Below are 20823 nucleotides of genomic sequence, written 5' to 3'. Positions count from 1 at the left end.
AATCAAATTCCCACTAACATCCCTAATATATCTGCAGTGTGTGCAGCAGAGGCGGCGGCAGCGGCGGCAGCAGCGAGAGATTCACAGTATTAATAAAGGGATTCACTGCCGCATTATAGAAAAAAAAAAAAGGAGATGGGAGGAGGCAGGAAACTTCTGTGTGTTATTTACATTGGGGAAGGGGTGAGAGAAGGGTGTTTGTGCCTCTGCGTGTGAATGAATGAGAGAGAGGAAGGGAGGGAAGGAGGGCAAGAGAGAGAGAGGGAGAGAAACACACACAGAGAGCACTGAAAGGAGGCTCTGTCCACTAAACCCAAATAACCCGCTTGCAAGAACTGATGCTGGAAAAATGGTAAGGACCCGGAGTTGAAAACATTTTCACTTTAATACTGAAAAAATATGCCATTATAAAACCCTCGAATAGAATTAGTAAGTTTCACTTGCTTCCTTAGTTCTGGTTTCCTCAAGTTATAGTAAGATTTACAACAGCACAGAATTTTCTACCATTAAACTTTGCAGCCTAAGCACTAGAGTGACATTAATTGGTCATGCTTAACTGCCTTGAATTTTTTTTTCTTTTGCATGTTTACACTGTTACCATAATAGAAATCAAGGGTACTAATTTTTACATTCAGATGGAAAGGCGATACTGAATATGTATATTGGAAAAGGAGAGAAAAGAAAACCAAAGCCTCCCCTCCCCCCAGCCCCCCGAAAAACAAAACACAACCCACCATCAATAAAGCAAATCTCTCCCAGCAAAGTAATTCCCGCCTAAAAAAAAAAAAAAAAAAAAAAATCCAATGAGAATATTCATGCAACTATGTCTTAAATAAAACCTTTACAATTTTTTCCACGGTAAAAGTACGATCTCTACTGCCTATTGATCACACAAAAATGGCGAAATGGCACTTTTTATTATTATACTGTATTTCGTATATAGAAGGTTTGATACGAAGGGACTTATCAGGTAAGAGGGATGATGGTGTGAACTAGACGCTGCTTCCAGTCGGGGGCTGGAGCGTCCCTGGGGTGCGTTGTATCCATGCGAGCCATGCAGCACTTTTTTTTTTTTTTTTTTTTGTGTGTCCATTTGTCTGTTTGTTTCGCAGTCGGAGTCATTTATTTACATTACATTCATGCCTTCGTGCAACTTTCCACTCCTGCTTTGCTGTCAGGAGGAGGCCGACACCAGCCTTTCCTCCGCCCCCCTCCTCTTCCCGGCCTCTCGGAGAGGGGTCGGTCCACAAGGGAAGAGGGCAAAAAAGCAAAACAAACCCCGACACAATAGAACAAAAGCCCAACAAAACCAGGAGCCGTGTTTCGCCCTGCCGGGGCCGAAGGAAGCGGGTCCTCGCTTGTCCGTTGCTGCCCCGGCAGCGCACGGGCGGGAGATGCGCCCACCGCGCCGGGCTGCGCAGAGCTGCGGGGATGCGCCCCGGCGCCGGGCTCCCCCCCCCGCCGCACACCGGGCCTCGGTGCTTGCTATGGGGCTAGTGAGGAGAGGCGTGCGTGCGTGTGTGTTTTGTTTCTCACAAAAGGTAGCCGAGGTGCAGAGCCGTCTCTGGCCGGCGTTTGCCGCCCCACCGGCAGGAGCGCGAAGGGCCGGTCCCGGGTGGCGGCCGCCCCCGCCCCGCCCGGCCCGCCGCCTCAGTCCGACAGGGAGTGGGAACCGCAGTCGTAAACCCTGTGGGCCCCGTCGGCGCTGTAGGGCCCGTTGTGCCAGTAGGACGAGTCGCAGACCGTCTGCAAGGAGTTGATTTCGGATGCAGAGGAGTTGGCGTCCCTCCTCTTGGACCGCTTTCTGTTCCTCAGGATGAACACCAGCATGCCAACCACCGTGAAGGCAGAGGTCACAAAAACCAGCAGGAGCCCTGGCACCAGCACCGAAATAGAGACCCGGCTGGTCTCCAAGTAGGAGTTGGAGTGAGTACCTGTCTCTGTCAACCCGGTGCTGTTTTTGTTAGTAGAAGTTAATGTGGGCGAGATTTTTAACTGAGGGCAAATCACATCGTTGGAGAGAGACTCGAAATCCTCCTTGAAGAAATCTTCAGGGGACTCACACCTCAGGTCGCTCATAATCACCTTGGGGCGCAGCATCTCCGCCCACTGTTTGAAAGGCACGATAGGGCAAGTACAGTCCCACGGGTTGCCGTGCAGGTCGATCTGGGTGATGGAGGTGAGCTGGTCCAGCACCCCTGCCACCGGGAGGTACATGAAATAATTGTTGTGTATGCTCAGCTTGGAAAGCGAGACCCCGGCGAACACGTCTACTGGGAGAGACCTCAGCAGGTTGTTGTTGAGTATGAGGACTCTCAGTTTGGGCATCGCGTTGAAGGTGCCAGGCATGATCAGCTGGATCCCATTAAACTCCACGTTCAGATACTCCAGGTTTTGCAGCCCAGCGAATTTCTCCCGGGACAGGGTGTCTAAGTAGTTGCTATCCATGTAGAGCCATCGCAGATCAAAGAGGTTCTTGAAGGTGTTGTTCTCGACGGTGGCAATGTTGTTGTTGCCCAGATCAAGTAAATTAAGTTTCCGGTAATCCAGAAAGTGGGATTTCCTGATGGTGTGTATTTTGTTGTCTCTCAGAAAGAGCTCCTGCACATTGGACGGCTTGGGCTTCAAATCCACCAAGCTGCTCACATTCCTGTCATTGCAATTAACCTTTAAACCCGAGCCAGGGATCTGATCGCAGCTGCAGATCTGTGGGCAGGACACGGTAGCCGGTAGCTTGCTTTTGGCGCTGACTGTTGACACGGCAGCAGTGGGTCTGGTCTTGATTTGCCAGTTGACGGGAATCTTTGTACCTCCGTTTGGACCAGATCCTGGTGTGGCAGGGTCTTCTTTGCCATGTATTTTAAAAGGGGTTGGAATGGGACCAGGATCGCAGGTTTCTTCTTCGGCAGGGGGAGCAGCTAGGCTAGAATCCACTCTGTTCTTTTTGCACAGCTCTTGCTCTGTGGTCTCATTTAAATCTTTGCCCTGCAACCTAGTGGGAGCCTCACAAATCACTCTGCCGATCAAAGCGTTTTTGGGTATGTTTTCCAGCCATTCCTTCAACGACAGCAGATCACAAGTGCAGTCCCAGGGGTTATCCTCTAGCAGGATTTCAGCAATGCCTGGGATCTGCTCCAGGACCTCCTCGTAAGGCAAGGTTTTAAGACGGTTTCCCCGGAGGTCGAGGTGGGTGATCGGCACATACTGAAACACGTTGGGAGGCAAGGTGCTGATGAGATTGTCATTTAAAATCAGCACCTCTAGCTTGTTTAAGTCCCTAAATGCTCCCGGGTCAATATCCCGCAATAGATTAAAATCTGCCTGGAGGTATTCCAGATCGTCCAGCCCCAGGAAAGTCTGCTTCCTGAACGATTTGATCTTGTTGTTGTTTATGTGCAAGCGTTTCACCAGCTGCAGCCCAAGAAAAGCCCCAGGAACAATCTCATGCAAACCGTTGTTTTCCATGTGCAAACTGACTGCATTGTAAAAGTTAGCAAACTCATTAGGGAAAAGTCGAGTCAGGGAATTGCCATGCAGGAATAAATGGTAAAACTGGGAAGTTGGGGCGGTGAAATGTTGCAGGCTGGTAAATCCCTTTTTCTCACAGTCTACGTGCAAATCCCCTTCTATCTCGTTGCAGGCACAGATCTTCTCTTTGCAAACGTCCCCTGTAACGTTTCCAGCAGCAAAACAAAGAGACGTCTCCAGCAACAGAATCCAAAGCAGCATTTTTAAACCGAGCAATTCATTCCCGATCTCATCACAAAGTAACAGCAACCATCCTCCTCAAACGGAAAGCAATTCCAGTTCATTCAATACATGTAATGTCCGAACCACCACCAAAGGGGGAGAAAAAAAAATGTGGGGAGGGGGAGAAGGGAGGGTCGGCGGAGGGGGGGGACCTCTTTCTTTTCTCCTTTCTCCCTCTCTCCCCCCCCCACGTACAACTGCAACAGCCCAGATTCCAGTCAATAATTATATCCACAAACTATCCAGGCACGTACTGCAAGGCACGCAAAAAAAAAAAAAAAAAAGTCGAAGGAAAAAAAAAAAATCCCTCTCCCTGACGCCTCCCGGGCAGCTAAGTGGAGGTCTGCCGGCCGGGCTGGCTCACCGGCACGGGAACGGTGCTGCTAGCCACCGGCCGCCGCTGCATGTTAAGAGAGGCGCAGGCGGAGAGCGCGGCGGTGGCCGCGGAGGCTGCCGCTGTGCGCGGCTCCGCGCCGGACTGACCTTGCCGCGCGGCCGCGGAGCCGCGCTTCTCGCCCGCCGCCCGCCGGGCGCTGTCCAGCGCCCCGGTGCTGAAAGCGCGCCCCAGCCTAGGCGCTGGCCGCCCAGCCGCCGGCGCTGCGCGGCGCCTGCCCCCGCTGCGGTGCGCGGCTGCCCATGCCTGCCGGCGGCCGGAGCCTGCCGCGGGGCTGGGGCCGCCCGCCCGCCCGCCCGCACCGCGCCGCGCCGCGCCGCGCCTCGCCTCGCCTCGCCCTGCCGGCCGCGCTGCCTCCCCTCCTCGCTCGCTCGCTCGCTCTTCTTTCCTTTTTCTTCTGCTGCTGCCGAGTCGCACGCTCGCACACACTCACATGCACGCAGAGGGAGAGTTGCTAAGAGGCTCTGCTCGTTTCAACCTGGTGCACTCTGAAAGATCTGACACCCTCTGCTGAGCTGCAGTGGCAAAAATCCATCTGCTGAGGGAATGCTGGAGAAAAAAAAAATCAATCCACGTACAGGGCAAGCGTTAAAAACGTTGGCATTAAAAGCTGTCGATCTATTTAGATGCTTTCTCCTAAATGGATTATTTAATTTATTTCTTTTCTTTTAAGATGCAAAGTTTAGCTTTCCCCTCCTCCCGACCAGTTCCCTATTGCCCCCATTCACACGCACTCTCACCTGCACAAGCAGGCGAGGAAGGTGCGTTTGCCTTATTGTATTTCCCGATGGCTTGAACAGAATTAGTGTCAGGGTGCCAAGCGAATAGCAATTTGAGGTAATTATTCTGCACGCCATTTTTATCGTTGCTTTAAACGCATTTCTTCCTCCCCTGCAGTCTATAGTGTTTCATGCTGGATTTGTTCTCTTGCTGGCGTTCTCTATGCAATGTGGAACCGTGGATTATTGCATTATATACATATTTTATAATTTAATTGAAATGATCATATAGGAGAAGGGGGGTCGGAAGGAGGGGATTGCTGCACTGTTAGCAATTCACGCCACCTGTTCCCACAGAGTATAGTGTCTCCCTTAAGGAGGGGAGGAGAGGGTTGAAACTGACAGTTGTGCATCTTGACATTCTTATCTATATATAAAAATCTAGAGATGCACGTATGTACATGAATAGATATTTCTCTAGGGATGCTCCTAATATCCTCTCTGTAGAAATACAACGCCTGCTTCCCTCGACCCTCTCCCTCCCACCCCCCCCCCACCCCCCTACCCCCCGTCGCCCTTTCCATCTCCCACCCTCTGACAAAGAAGAAGGAGATTACACAGCGGAAAAATCGGAGCCTGGCCTTAAAGAAAGGAGCCAAGCATACAAAAGTTTCTGCATCATTTGGACGGGTTTCAGATGCCTACGAGCGAAGAACCAGTTGCACCTCTGGTGGTGCAAGTGGAAACCCGCGTTTCCCCCTGCCTTGTCAAATCGCTCTGAGGAGGAGGAGGAGGAGAAGAAGGAGGAGGAGGAGGTGGAGGAGGAGGAGGAGGAGGAGGCGGAGGAGGAGGAGGAGGCGGCGGCGGCGGGGGAGGCAGCGGCGGGGGAGGCAGCCCGGCCGCCGGGTGCCTCCTGCAGCCCGGGGCTGTACCTCTCCAGTCCGGCGCCGCTGGTGAACTTTGCGGCATACTGGTGGGGGGGGGGGGGGAATGTAACAGCGGGGGTGGGCTGGAGGAGGGTTATTTATAGGGAAAGCCAGGGAGCCATATGGAGCCTGCACCCCCTGGTCCCGGCGGCATGCTAATTTGGTCAAAGCTTTTCCCTGGCTGCCGCTTGCAAGTAAATTAGACATCCTGCCGACGATGATTTTATCAAATTAATGTAATTAGACCACAGACAAGTTACAACAGTTGCCGTGGCCATTTCGGGTCCCCAGAATGAAGACTTGGCCTTTCAGTTTGCTACGGTGGGCAGGGACTATGGGGGGAGAGGGGAGCGGTGGGAGGAAACGGGACAGGAGAAGGAAACGAAACAGACAAAAAGAGAGAAATCCTGGCGCTGAAAAAGCCTGCCCAATAAATTACAAACGGGCCAGAAGAGATAAAATGCCACTGAGACAGAAAGCACCACAAGAAATATATTAGTGGTTTCATTAGAAAAAAAAAAAAAAAGAGAGGGAGGAAAAGGAAACTTGGCGCCACGTTGAGGCGCATTAATTAATTTCTCCTGACGGTTTCTTTGACTTTGTCTCTCGGTGATGTCAGGGAGGGAGGGGCGGTGCTAGGCTGACTGGAAATCTTCCGTGGATCAAAAATTGTAGCCTTGAAGTGCAAAGAGACCCAGAGGCAGGGAAGCCCCTAGGAAACTCCTTGGAGGGAGGCGGGAGAGTCAGGGAAAGGGGCAAGGCTCGGGGAGGGGGTCAGGGTAGGGGACCCACTCACCGGGTGTCAGCAGCAGTGACAAGATCTCTGTGAGGAAAGGATGAAAATCTGGAGACTGGTGAACACTCACTGGGATGTGAGGCAGGAGGACTAAAGAGCTTGTTCTCCTCCAGCCTTACAATAAAGCTGCTGAGCATCTTTACCTTCCCGTTATAAAAATTGCTCAGGCACCGTAAAAACAATCAAAATGCAACCAGAGGATCTGAACATTAATGAGATATTAAATAAATAAAAAGGAATCAAATAAGAGGAAGGAGACAATGACCTGTTGTCGAAGCATGAAGGACAAACTGCCTGCTTCTTCCAAGGGATCTGCTGAGAGGTGGGAACTAGTGGAAGCCATCTGGGGCCCTAGAACTCCAAAGTGGGGGGGGGGGGGAAGGGTAAAAAATCTGCCAGGAGATGTAAGAGTGTTTATGGGCACTATGTAACTTCCAGAACAGTATTTAGATAAGGAACCCATTGTGTTTTCACATGTATACTTTGGAACTATATTGAGAAATTTATGTCTCACATATATGATATATGCATTGAGAGAGCATCTGCAATGCAAAGGTTATCACCTAGAAGAGAAGTCAGGAAGAAAAGAGGCATCATTCATTTTAGATTTGATATTTGAAGTTTTGGTTCTGCAAGTCAAGTTACGCAGGAAAGGTGTGTCAGGGTCAGGAAATTAATCTGTCATTACTCAGTGCCATAATCCTAAATTTCTAGATTACATCATCTTCTTGAATTACGTTTGGAAACATGTATGTTAGAAGAGGCCTGCCTCTAAGTGTTTTAAGGAAATACCTACTCCTGGATCGGGTTGATCAGGATCTCTCTGACTGAAATTTTACTTTTTTATGTAGAGAGTGTGGTAAAGTGAGAGATCACGCAGCACTGAAGTGCCAATTAATCTGGGTCTTTAAATTCAGCATATGCATCCCAGTTTACAATCCATACACAGGATGAGTAACCAGAGCTCACATTTTCCCCTCCAAATTATCCATTAGATCAGATAGGGGAAAGAGTACCCAAATCTGTTTTCCTTGACTCCTTTCCTTATCTGATGTCTTTTACCTCCTGTTTACCTCTGCAACTTCTAGAAGCCTAAGACAATGTGCTTCCTACTTATACCTTTCTTCTGGGTGTGAAGTTCCATATTTAATCAAATGCTAACAAATTAGCTTGGGCATCACAGATGCCTCTTGAATAGGAATGGTTTTAGTCCTAATATGGAAAATGCCTTGAAATAGGAAAAGGTACCAGGATACTTTTACATTTTCCCAATTGGTGATCTCCCATCTCCCTGTTGCTATGACTATGCAACTAACACTGGTTAAGGGTGTATTTGTGCTATATCAGAACATGTTAAAAAAATAGTTACCTTATCTAACATTGTACATCTTGCAAAGCAGAACTCAGAGCATTTACAAAGTTTCTACAGAACAAAAATCTATTACTATAGAGACCTTTCTTGTAATACTTGTGCTATGTGCTATAAAATCCTCTTCATTATTTCTATGGGAGACATAATCATAATAAAGACATCCTACACTGTAGATGTGATGCTCTGTGTGTATACACACACACACACATATACATATGTATATAAAGGGGTGTGTGCATTTATGCACTACAAATTATGCTGGGCTCAGCAAATAGAAAAGTCATAGGATCATTATTCTGTTATGGCTTTATTCAGGCTTTGGCTATGCTGGGAGTGAAAGTTATGATAGGTGCCTCCTGGAGAAACTATGCTTTCTGATGCATACAATTACTTTAAATCGGTTCTGATTATCCAGTTTTAACTAAGCGTAGGAGGGGTTAAACTAATACAAGGATCTCCTCCCAGAATTTTCTATCTCAGTATGTTTCACAGACCAGTCTTCACAAAACTACTGGATTTCTACCTAAACTGTGTTTAGGCCTAACAGGGTTTCTGAAACTAGATATTTTTCTTCTTCATTTTCCTGAGGGCAGTGACGTGTGAGCATGTTCCAAATCTCACTGTGATATGTTCACCAGATGGAGCTTTGCAAAATGATGCAGTGGCGGATGATGATGATTAAAAAAAAAAAAAAAAGAAAGAAAGAAAAGAAAGTTAGAGAAGTGGTTTGCCTCCTTCTATCTAGTGGGTAGGAGACTGGCTCAGGATGAGAAAATAAAAATTCTCTATCTTTTGCAGTGTGAGAGCCAGCCCACATGTTTCTCTTTCTTGGCTCATACCCTCAAACACCAGGCTACCAGCCCTCTTGCTGCAGCTGTTCTACTTTACAAGAAAAATAATTTTGAGAACCCTTGAACCAGAGAAAGGCAGTGGGGGAGCATGAGTTAACAGGCTATTGCTTACAGCACCCACCAGGGTGCGCAGAGCCCTGGGAGGACTTGTTGCATTGTGCTTTCGTATGAGACTGAGCTTGACCTAATAGATTTCATACATCAGATGTTTAGATGATGGAGCCGGCAGCAAAACTGGTAGGCGTTCTTTCTCCATTATACATATACATCAGACTTTACAATAATTTTATGTTGGAAACATTGGCCAGAATAGGTCACAGGGTTAGTCTTAAAAGCTTCAAACACTAGGTGTCAGAAAAGTGACTAGGAGTCACAAGGTGGACAGACTGTGCATCTAGCCTGAGTGTAGTCTGCCATAAAAGCCATGTAGTCATTTCACTTTGAAATTCTGATGATGTGGAAGCAAGAGGTGTATTTAGCAAGAAGGCTAGGCCAAGGTCCTGACCAGAATTTCTTATTTAAACTATATATATTGATCTGAGTTTCTGACCGGGTTTCCACTGTGATTGCTTGCATTAAAATCATTAAAATACCTGAGCAGTTCTTAGGACAGGACTGAGCCCCAGAACTACTGTCCTTACTGGTGAGGGTATCCGAAACAGCTGTTTGGTGAAGGACTGAATTCACACAGACATTTATATTTTATCTATTTTATCTTTCTCTGTTCTTTTCACTTCCTCTCTCTCTCTCTCTCTCTCTCTCTCTCACACACACACACACACACACACACAGACACAGACAGACACACAGACAGACACACATCCCCTCTCCCTCCCCCCTACAGTCCATAGTCTCCAGCATAGTCTTCTGGAGTGGCATGTTTTCAAATCAAAAGGGTATTGTAGGGGGGTCAAGGGACAGACTTAAGCCCCCTCCAGCCTAGCAGTGCATTGACCCTGTGTCTCCACTGAGAGAGGGTATTCTGCCCACTATGCTGTTGGTTGGAAGGAGAGAGATAGGGAGCTGAGTCATCCGCCTCCTTTTATTCCTCTCATCCCCAAACTCACTCTTTCTCTCTCTCTCTCTCTCTCTCACACACACACACACACTCACTCATTCACTCACACTCACACTCACACAGACACTCACAAACACTTATTTTAAAAGTTTGATACAACAGAAGTAGGTTATCTCTTTTTCAGGAGCGAATTTCAAGTTGTGGAGCCCAGATGGAGGGAGATGGTTTTGCTGCAGCCGTGATCCCAGGATGTGAACTGAGGTTCCATTGCAGCATTTCACTGAAATGTCCTCCGAACTGCATCTTCGATGCTCTCAAGGCCTCATTTCTGCTTTTCCTGGTGCAGTATGAGAGATGGCTGGTTGCCTGACTTGGGGACTGGGATTTCAGTCCAGGCTTTTGCTTCTTAAGTTTGGCATTGCAGTGTTCAGCACTGCAGCACTGAAGTACACAGATTTTTTTTTTTTTAATTTGTGATAAAAGACATACATTTAGGCTGGGGAAAAATATTACAGTGAAATTAACTGGAGCTGTAAGAAATATTTGTTCTTTTGTTCAGCTAAAGCAGGGAAAGTACTAGTATAATGTTATAGCCCTCAATAAGAAGTGATAACATTTGCACCATATCCTAACCTCAGCACATTTTTTTTTTCTTTTTGGAACAGATTCCAGCGTTATTGTTTTAAGTACTTGTTACAACAGTTCTCAACATCCTGCAAGACTTGACTCCCGTGTAGTGTGATCAATACACAATACAGTACTGCACTTTTACTAATGTGACCTATTTGTAGTTTGATTGCTTGCTTATTTCATTCTTTCCCGAAACATTAGAGACTGCAAACAAGCAGAAGGTTGAAATAATTGGTCATTCTGCAACATATTTAACTGGTTGAGGTAGTTTAGTAAAGTGCATTCATACAATTTAAAATTTGTTAAAAATTACTTTCATCCTCTTATTAAAACTCATATGTTGAGACAGGAAGAACATGAGTTAACCCACCCAACACAAATCACAGTGTCCTTTAGATCTACACAAGGCATTTAAAAGTATCTTTCTCAACCAAAAAAAGAAAAAAAGAAAAAAAAAGTGTTCAAACTTTCAATCTATTGCTTACACAAGTAATCCTACTGAATCACATCAGCTTGAATAATAGATCTATAATGTGTTTTCAATAATTAATTCTTTTCTTATCCATTTTCATGGCACAGTCTCAGAGCAACATAAGGATCATTTAAATGGACAAAAGCAGATAAGAGTTTATGTCTCTGCTCTCACTAACTATAATGTGTTTCCGTTGTTTAATAATGGAGAGGTAAATTCTTCTCAGAGTGCAGAGCACACCACTGAGGCAAAGACCTGTTCTGTCGCTGCTTCCACCAGGAGTTTGCTGACATGACTCTGGGCTACTCATTTCTCTTTCCCGTGCCTCAGTGTCCCAGTTTGAGGAAGTGGAAGGAATTATACAGCCCAAAGGTGCTTTGAAATCTGTGATGAACAAACATGGTGACTGAGATAATTATCATCATTACTCAGGGGTACAACGTGAAAAGTCAAGTCTTATGTAAGAGTAATACCCAGTTCTTCCTCTTTTTATCAATCCATCTCAGAGGCTTTTACAATGGAATTCAGTATAATTTTATTTGCTCAACAGATCGGAAAACAGAAGCACTGACCTTGGGAAGGTCACATGTCAAGCTGCTGATAGCTCTAGAAATAGACCCAAGTCTCAGAAGGCCCAGCCCTGCCTTCCACCTCAGTATGTGAGAGGTGCAGAGCTACTGATTTATAGAAATAAGCCTGTTCCAAAAGAAAAGCTAAAGGCTTCCTGCCTCCTTCTCCTCCTCTCTCAGACTTGATTTTATGCATCAAAGGTTTCATATGCCAGTCATTTTCTTTCTGGAGGCCTAATGTAGTTATGTGGTGTGACAGTAATACCAAGCCTTGGTTTTCTTATTAATTCACATCTTAATTCACTTTAATTGAATTATTTTAACTAGGGAAAAAGGATGTTTTCTTTCCTCAGTCTTTTCCTGAGTCAGACTTCAGATTTCAAAAAACACAAGTGTCATGGTTAACCTCAACGGCAACTAAGCACCACACAGCCGCTTGCTCACTTCCCACTCTGCTGGTGGGATGGGGGAGTGAATCAGAATGGTAAAAGTGAGAAAACTCATGGGTTGAGATAAGAACAGTTTAATAATTGAAATAAAATAAAATAAATCACAATAAAATATTGTAATGTAATGAAAAGGAACATAACAGAGAGAAATAAAACCCAAGAAAAACAAGAGAAGCAAATGAAAACAATTGCTCACCACCAACTGACTGATGCCCAGCCAGTCCCTGAGCAGTGGCCCCTCTGACCAACCCTCCTCCTAGTTTTATTGCTGAGCATGGCATCATACGGTATGGAATATCCCTTTGGTCAGTTGGGATCAGCTGTCCCAGCTGTGTCCCCTCCCAACTCCTTGTGCACCCCCAGCCTACTGGCTGGTGGGGTGGTATGAGAAGCAGAAGAGGCCTTGGCTCTGTGCAAGCACTGCTCAGCAATAATGGAAATATCTCTGTATTATCAACACTGTTTTCAGCACAAATCCAAAACATAGCCTCATACTAGCTACTCTGAAGAAAATTAACTCTACCCCAGCCAAAACCGGCACAACAGGGATTTCAGAGACAAATAATAAACCATTTGAAACACAAAGAACTTACCACTTAAGAAACATTTCAGAAAACAAATTTTAAAAACTCCGTTTAAGCATGAGAACTGTGAAGTGGTTTTGTTTTCAGGAAGCTTATCAGTTCCTTTTTTCTGCTAAAAAAAACCCACAACAAAAAAGAAGAAAAAAACCAACCAGGTAAAGATCCAAAACAAATTAATAATGTGTATTTCAAAATAGAAACCTGAAACAAACCATATGATTTGATTAAAATGTGAAATGTTTTGTTATTTTTGTTTTCTAATATAAAACAGAACATATTTTGAAATTTAAAATCAGAATGGAATACCCAGAAAGCAGAATTTGATGTCTTCCATTGTATTTTTTTTTCCCCAGAAAATTGTATTTTGTCAAAATTATTTTTCCTTTCCTTTGATTGACTTGAATTGGAATTTTCTGACAGAAAATTTCTGAAAAGCTTTCTGAAATTATCCATTAGGAGAGCATCCAGTGGTGTTTGCACATGAAAAGGAGAATTGCCAGCCATCAGCAAACTGTGGGAAGATTGAATAGATGAAACGTTATTAACAATAAAATAATACCTTCTTCCTATTTATGCAATGCCTAGAAACCATACCCTGGGACCAATCCCACATGACATTTCAGTTTTAATTAAATAACATTTTAGAGACATAAGGGAGAAGAGGTTGGTGACCTGATTAATCATTGTACTACTCGATTTTAAATCACAGCATCCCAAATGATTTCAAATGTATTATTCTGATGTAAAGATAGAGTATTGCAGTAGTGACTCAGGATGTAGTCTGTTGGTTTTTTTCTCCATTTGCAAAGCTGATCTGAGAAATCCCTTACTGCCTTCACTCACTAGCCTCCAGCCACTAATTTTAACTTCTTGAGGCTTTTTATTTAACCAAGCTCATTTTATTGATCCAATTCATATTGCAGTCCTAAAACAATTCTGTCCTTCCTGAGTTGATGAGAGAATCAAATCAGCATTGCTGCTGAGGTGGCTAAGGAATGATCCCTATAGCTAGAGGGCATGGATACATACCGAAGTCCAGGATTCAGCCCCCACAAAACCCTGGCTTGGATGAATCTGGACCCTATTATCTTTAAATTCTTGTGTAAAATATACAGAATCTAAAATGCAATTGCACATGATACTTTTGCAACTGATTGTATGTGTGTGTGTACAGATATTGCATGTACATATATATCAGGGAGCTGGATGTGACGGTGATGGTAGTATTTAAAAAACAGAAATCAGGCCAGCATCAAAGTAGTGTTTTACTAGACTGGCATTCATTAACAACACACATTTTCCAACAGTAAATTCTTATACATTATTAGTTATAGTTGCTGTATAGTCAAATGGTCCTTAATAACCATCTCCTACATTAGCTGTGTGTATACAATACCACAGAGCAGGGACGACTGCAGTCAGGTTTGAGGATCAGTTTTGAGATGTCTTTGATGAGGTAAGCTGGGACCAAAGTCAAGTGTCATCCTTCTTCCTCTTTTTTCTCATGCATCCATGGTATTTTTATGCTCGTCACAACCTCCCCAAAAGAAAGGGTGAATCTCATCTGCTCTGAACACAGATTATCTTATTTACAGGAGCAGGACCTGTTCATTTTCCCAGGCACTTTTCCTGTCTGTTCTACATCCACTGTTTGTATCTTGCAGAGTTTATGCCTTGTACATGATTTTCATCGTACCCTGTTTGTGCAATTACATCACAAAAGTCTCCTTTTGCCTCTTGCAGTTACATATTACCTTTACACGTACAGTTAGCTCTGTCCAAGTGCTCAGGCATTGATGCTGGTTATGCCATCAGCAGCATCACAAAATGTACAATCTCACAAATCATTATAGTGTTGCTGTTTAGTCATTGTAGTGTGCTTATATTTAGATTCCAGGCAAACAAATACCGAATATGCCCTCCTCAATCTGTTTCGACGTTATGGGTGAAACAGGCCTCTGCTTTGTCAGCAAGACTTCTATTTAAGCAACACAAATATTTACTCCATAAGCTACATATATAATTAAAATTTATAAATGTGTCATAACTTCTGCAGAAGTTACTTGAAAGTAGTTTACTTCAGATTTGCTTTTAATGTTTGACATAAGAATTGGGCCATGGTTTATTAAGTAGGCTTGTACTCTCTCTCTCTCTCCTTTGGATGGAAGCTCCTTGCCTACTGTCACATACCAGGGCTTCTCTGGCATGTTCTCAGTTGGAAAGACTGAGGAAAATCAGGATAGTTTACCACGATTCAAATAATGTTCACTTTTACTGTTTTACCTTCTTTGACATGAATATTTATTTACAATCTAGACTTCCAGCATTTATAACTAGGAAAAAAAAAAGTAATTCATAAGCAGTAGACCAGGTCTGTGTGATCTGGTCCTGTAGGATGCATGTGATCTGGGATTCATGTGCTTGGGTCTCAAATAGATAATTTGTTTGGTGCACAGGGCTCAGCGTTTGTATTGCAGAACCACACAAGCGAGCCTCAGACAAATCAACAGACATCATAAACCCGCTATGCTGCAGACACGCAGAACAGTTCATGCTGATGAACCTGTACAAAAGTATATTCCTTCCATTCTCGGACCAGGAGAAATTAAGTGGCCTAACCCTCCCGTGAAGGCAGCACAGACATACCATAGTCCAAATATACCCCTCTGGCAGTAGGGATGCTGCACTTTATTATTATTTTTACTGCATCTGGTGGTGAGTAGCATCACTAAAATGTAGTAGCGCTGCCCTCTCTACGGGCACATAACAGATCGCTGAAGGACTCCAGGGCCACAAATGGGAAATACCTGTAGGAGGTGACGCAGGGTCGGCGATGAAGGACCCACTTCACTTCTCTCTGACACTCTTCTTCATTTTCCTTCCCCGTAACACTCATCATGAAAGTTCAAGTCGTTGAGCACTGACTCAATAACTTGTGTACTTTAACTGTGGAAGGTCAACTAAAGGTAAAGCAAAACCAAAACAAAGTGAAAAAGAGATCAGCTGAAAATATATGGCTTTCCGTCTGAGGACTCAGAGTAACAGCTCCCTTTTTTGGTGGATTTCTCAAAATCTAAAGAGATTAAAGAGTAGAGGTACATTTCTCTGAACAATCGATTTTTTTTTTTAGATCACTGCTGGAATATAAAAAAAAAATTGATTTTTGGATTAAACCATTTTCTTGTTTTTTCTTAATTAATATGGTTTCTGGCTTTTTTGGAGAGGAATGTGGGAAGAGATTACAAAATGTTTTGGGTTTAATAAATGTTCAAATAATTTATTTTTTTTTCTGCTTTTAAACTTAGCTTTTAAAAGTGAAACTGAAGCAAATCTATGATGGAACACTTCAGCAGCCTGGTGATAGCGTTAGCTTTTAGCATCTAGACAGAGATACCCACCTAGGAATCCTTACAGTCAGTGGAAAGAAATTAGCCCTTCGGCTTGTACTAAAATACGTACAAAACAAGTAGAATAGATTGTGTTGGGAAAGCTTTATTTGTGACATTTTATTACACAGACCTTTACTGTTTACATTAATTTACACTACAACTAACTGCCTTTTAGATGATTAATTCTAGATGTGGTTAATTCAAGGGACATCAAGGGGATGTTTATAAGAAACGATATTTCATTGAAAAAATATAGACACAATTTTTTTTTTAAAGTCTGTTTTTTCAATTATTTTTTGAACAGAATGAACAGTTGAAATGTTTCAGTTCATTAGTGTATTTCAAGAATAGCTGAATGGAAAGCTGTCATCTAGGTGTAGTCAGACGTACAATATAAAATAGGAAATTATTTTTCAAAGCAGAATAAGCAGAAGAAAAGTCATCAAGTTGTGTCTTCAAAATTTCCTTTGAAAGAATAAATATACAAGAGGAATGATACATTGATATTTCTTACCTTTCAATATTACATATGGCTGTTCACTTATTTTCTCTTTTACATCTCTGCCAACATATCAGAGAGAAATGAGGGGTGAAACGAAAGAGTGCTATGTTGATGACTGTCATAAAAGCTCGATTTTATTGATTATATTATGTGTATCACTTACGTTATTGTTCTGAATCTTGATTCATGAAAAAAATTATGCTTGGGAAGCAATTTTCCTAATTATTACAAGAACTCCTTGAATTTATGATTTTTTGTGAATAGTTAGGAATATTTTATTTCATACATTATTTATTATAAACATTTTTAATATTATCTATTTTATAAGTTAGCATTATCTTGTTGACATCAAGGAAATCAACCTCTTTTAAGATGTCAATCTTATGACAAAGTAGCATTTAAATTCAGATGCTCTTCAGAGCCAAGGATATTTAAAACAGTAATGATTACCAAAAAAAGGAAAAGAAGAAATTACATCTTAGTGGCATTGCTGCTAGGAGATTCCAGCTACTGTTTATGAGATGAATGTGTCCTTTTTTTTTTAATTAAAAAATTGATTCATGAATAGATAAACAACTAAAATGCCAACCTTTTAGTAAATTTGTGTAGAAGCTTCCGATGTATAATCTGATTAAGCAGCAGCAGCAACAAAAAAATCTTGAAAGCAAATTGATCACACAAAGGACAGGGTACAAAAAGTAGGCCACGCTTTCAATTGTTCCTTTAACCTGTCAAGCTACACCTTCCCCATGCTGCAAGCAACCACCTTAATTAATATTGGTCACTGTGAGAAATGGGATATAGGGTTACATGGACAATTTGTTCAATATAGTGCAATGTTTATTATGGTCTTCTGTTCAGCCTGTGTGTAATTCAAAACTGTAATTAATTTAGCTATCACCACCCAGTTCAGTAGATATAATGGGATTTTGTTACAGCTAAGAAGCTGTCAAGGTTTCTGTGTTGGGTTTGCGTGGCAGGGTTTTGGTAGCGGGGGGGGCTACAGGGGTGGCTTCTGTGAGAAGCTGCTAGAAGCTCCCCCTGTGTCTGACAGAGCCAATGCCAGCCGGCTCTAAGACAGGCCCGCCGCTGGCCAACACCAAGCCAATCAGCGCCTCTGTGATAACATATTTAAGAAGAAGAAAAACACTTAGAGAGAGAGCTTTTGCAGCTGGAGAGAGGAGTGAGAAGATGTAAGAAACTGCAGACACCAAGGTCAGTGAGGAAGGAGGGGGAGGAGGAGCTCCAGGCACCGGAGCAGAGATCCCCCTGCAGCCCGTGGTGAAGACCATGGTGAAGCAGGCTGTCCCCCTGCAGCCCATGGAGGAAGGATGAGGGGGTGTAGAGATTCCACCTGCAGCCCGTGGAGGACCCCACACTGGAGCAGGTGGAGGCACCTGAAGGAGGCTGTGGCCCGTGGGAAGCCCACGCTGGAGCAAGTTCCTGGCCGGACCGGTGGACCCGTGAAGAGGGGAGCCCACGCCAGGGCAGGTTTGCTGGCAGGACTTGTGACCCCGTGGGGGATCCACGCTGGAGCAGTTTGCTCCTGAAGGTCTGCACCCCATGTGAGAGGGACTCCATGCTGGAGCAGGGGAACGATGAGAGGAGTCCTCCCCCTGAGGATGAAGAAGCGGCAGAAACACCGTGAGATGAACTGACCGTAACCCCCACTCCCCGTCCCCCTGTGCCGCTGAGGGGGGGAAGGTTGAAGCCGGGAGTGAAGTTGAGCCCGGGAAGATGGGAGGGGTGGGGGGAAGTGTTTTAAGAGTTGATTTTATTTTCTCATTCCTCTACTCTGTTTTGCCTAGTAATAAATTAGATGAATTCCCTCTCTGTTTGGTCTGTTTTGCTCGTGACAACAACTAGCGAGTGATCTCTCCCTGTCCTTATCTCGACCCACAAGCATTTCGTTATGCCTTTTCTCCCCTGTTTGGTGAATGAGGGGAGTGAGAGAGCGGCTCTGGTGGGCACCTGGCCTCCAGCCAGGGTCAACCCACCACAGTTTCACAAAGAAGTTAAAAGGCAAAACATTGCTCAAGAAGACCTCCTTGGCACGTTTCAAGTTTTTCTGCAACAGACTAGAAATTTTCAACTTTTTTTATATATATGTTCTTAAGTATAATTTAACAAGATATCACAGTGAGATAAATAACTAAATTATTTTAACTTAAACTTTCATTTTCCAAATATCCAGTCCAACTTAGTGACAAAAAATATCAGCTTAATAGTTTCAGTTTGGTAGAGGTATAAAAAAACTGAAAACAAGGATCTATTACAAAACCATATTAGATGACCATAGCTATAGTCACTTCCACCACTAACGTGAATGTCGTAGAACTTGCAGAATCTTAAAAATAGTCCATAAACATTTAAAATTCTTAAAAAATAAAATTTCTTGTTTTCAGGTGCCTTTGCTCCAAGCTTTGCCACTTACATGTGTGAGAATGAAAATCAAAGAACAAACAAGCTTGACTGCTCCTGCCAGTTGCAGATAACTTGAGGAAAAGCTGAGAATTTTTATCATTTACTCATACATGTTCACAGTCCTAGTCATTAAATCAGGAGAAGATATGTGATGTTTATTTTATTGACTTTTTTAAAGTGTTTTATGGTCTTTGTATGTAGTTCAGGGCAATAATATATATTTTATTTGTAAAGCACTTAGGTAGCCTTAGGACTCTTTGAACAAGCTGTCTTGATACAAAAACAGTATAGGTGCACTGCTGCTAAAAGTTTAAACCTGGCAATATTATCCATCCATTGTGCTTCTATAAACATACATAACCATGGATTTTATATGCCATGCATCCTTTTACAAATGCAAGTTCTGTAAGTGGGAAAAACAACCCTCAGAAACATTGCGGTTTCTTGTAACTGTTTACAAATCTTTAAACATGGCGGGGGGGAGGTTTTAGGTGTGTTGTTTTTTTTTTTTCTTTTGGGGGGGTGGGGTTGTTTTCATAGCATTATTACTATGGAAGCTGATCCCAAAAGACATAGAGTTACCACAGTTCCCAGTGAATTGTTGGTAAAATGAAGATGCTTAGTGCTTTGCAGGGTCAAACTAATGCAGAACTATATGTGGTTGTTCGGGATTTTTTTTTAGAATTTCTGCATAATGTGAAGACAGGCCTGTAGGACTTCTTTGGCTTGGTGATACCATCTTCAGTTCAGTCAGGAGTTTAAAAAAAATTATATTAATTATCCAAGGCAGTGAATACAGTGGATTTATAGCTGTGGGGAGAAAACAAACAAACAAACAAAACCCCCAAACCCCCACATTAGTATAGGCAAAAGACTAGTTATTTCTAGTATTATTCCACTAGTCAGTCTAATTCTTGACCTAAAGACACTACTGCCTAAGCTATATCTCAGGTTTTTTTACATATGGGTGAGCAACACAATGATTCATTTATTTAAAATCTCATTAGATTACTATTCCTGCCCCAAAACATATTTATTATTGTTGATACTGGTGGTGTTTGGGTTTTCCTTCCTTCCTTCCTTCCTTCCTTCCTTCCTTCCTTCCTTCCTTCCTTCCTTCCTTCCTTCCTTCCTTCCTTCCTCCCTCCCTCCCTCCCTCCCTCCCTCCCTCCCTCCCTCCTTCCCTCCCTCCCTCCCTCCCTCCCTCCCTCCCTCCTTCTCTCTCACTCACACACCTTCTCACTCTCTCCTAACAGACAGAAGGCCAGAGCAAGGGGAAGACTGCCAAGCAAAATAATTCCTGCTCACCCGGCCAAAGTCTCTCCCCTGTGATTTAATTTTTACTTCATTTTTCATACTATCAGTATTGTTTTGGCATTCGGTTATGCTAAATGTATAAGGAGAAAGTGAAGAAGGAGTTGTTCTGCAGTATTTTCCATCTTTGATTCAACTTGTTTATCTTTGGATTATAGGAGAAGGCATATGTCTAAACAATATTAGAATGTATTATCTTTACATCTGAAATCAAAAAAGAAAACAGTGTAGGCCAACAGCAGGTTCTTAAATACAGTACCAGATGTTCGGAAAACAAATATCAAATTGACAATTTATGAAACAAACACATAAAGGTCAAAACAAATTGTGCATTTCTGTCAGAAAAATTCTGGTTTAGCAATTATTCTGGCTTTAATTTTCAAAGACTAAAACGTGTAAAAGGAATGTATCTTCAAATGAATTCTTAGTACCAATGTACAATAGGAATGATACCACATAAGTAATAACAACATATATTTGCTAGCAATATAAGAATCCTGTCTGCTTATCTGCATAGAAGGTCTGTCTTCCTCTCAGTTTGGTAACAGATGTGGAATAACTTTGATGCCTGTGGTTAAAATAAATATACAAATAACAAAACTAAACAACCTTATCCCATCAGATGTAATCAAAACAACTTCCAATTATCAATAAACAAGTTAAC

The 20823-nt window shown here is 43.2% G+C and overlaps 1 protein-coding gene across 1 annotated transcript; it reads right to left on the bottom strand.

Annotated features, from left to right (window-relative positions):
• Window positions 1-367: 367 nt before the first annotated feature.
• SLITRK1 (SLIT and NTRK like family member 1) lies at window positions 368-5256 on the bottom strand. The gene is made up of 2 exons (XM_054813097.1): window positions 4885-5256; window positions 368-4693 (listed from the first exon to the last, which is right to left on the bottom strand). The coding sequence occupies exon 2, from the start codon at window positions 3727-3729 to the stop codon at window positions 1651-1653; it is 2079 nt and encodes a 692-aa protein (XP_054669072.1). The 5' UTR covers window positions 3730-4693; window positions 4885-5256; the 3' UTR covers window positions 368-1650.
• Between the last annotated feature and the right edge of the window lie 15567 nt (window positions 5257-20823).

Source organism: Grus americana, chromosome 1 (genome assembly GCF_028858705.1).
Source record: "Grus americana isolate bGruAme1 chromosome 1, bGruAme1.mat, whole genome shotgun sequence".
NCBI lineage: Eukaryota > Metazoa > Chordata > Aves > Gruiformes > Gruidae > Grus > Grus americana.
The sequence above is the reverse complement of the archived record's forward strand: the minus strand, read 5'-3'. Positions and strand labels throughout refer to the sequence as shown.

Excerpts from the sequence above, each read along its gene's own strand:
- SLITRK1 (XM_054813097.1), bottom strand. The coding sequence starts at position 3,729 with ATGCTGCTTTGGATTCTGTTGCTGGAGACGTCTCTTTGTTTTGCTGCT.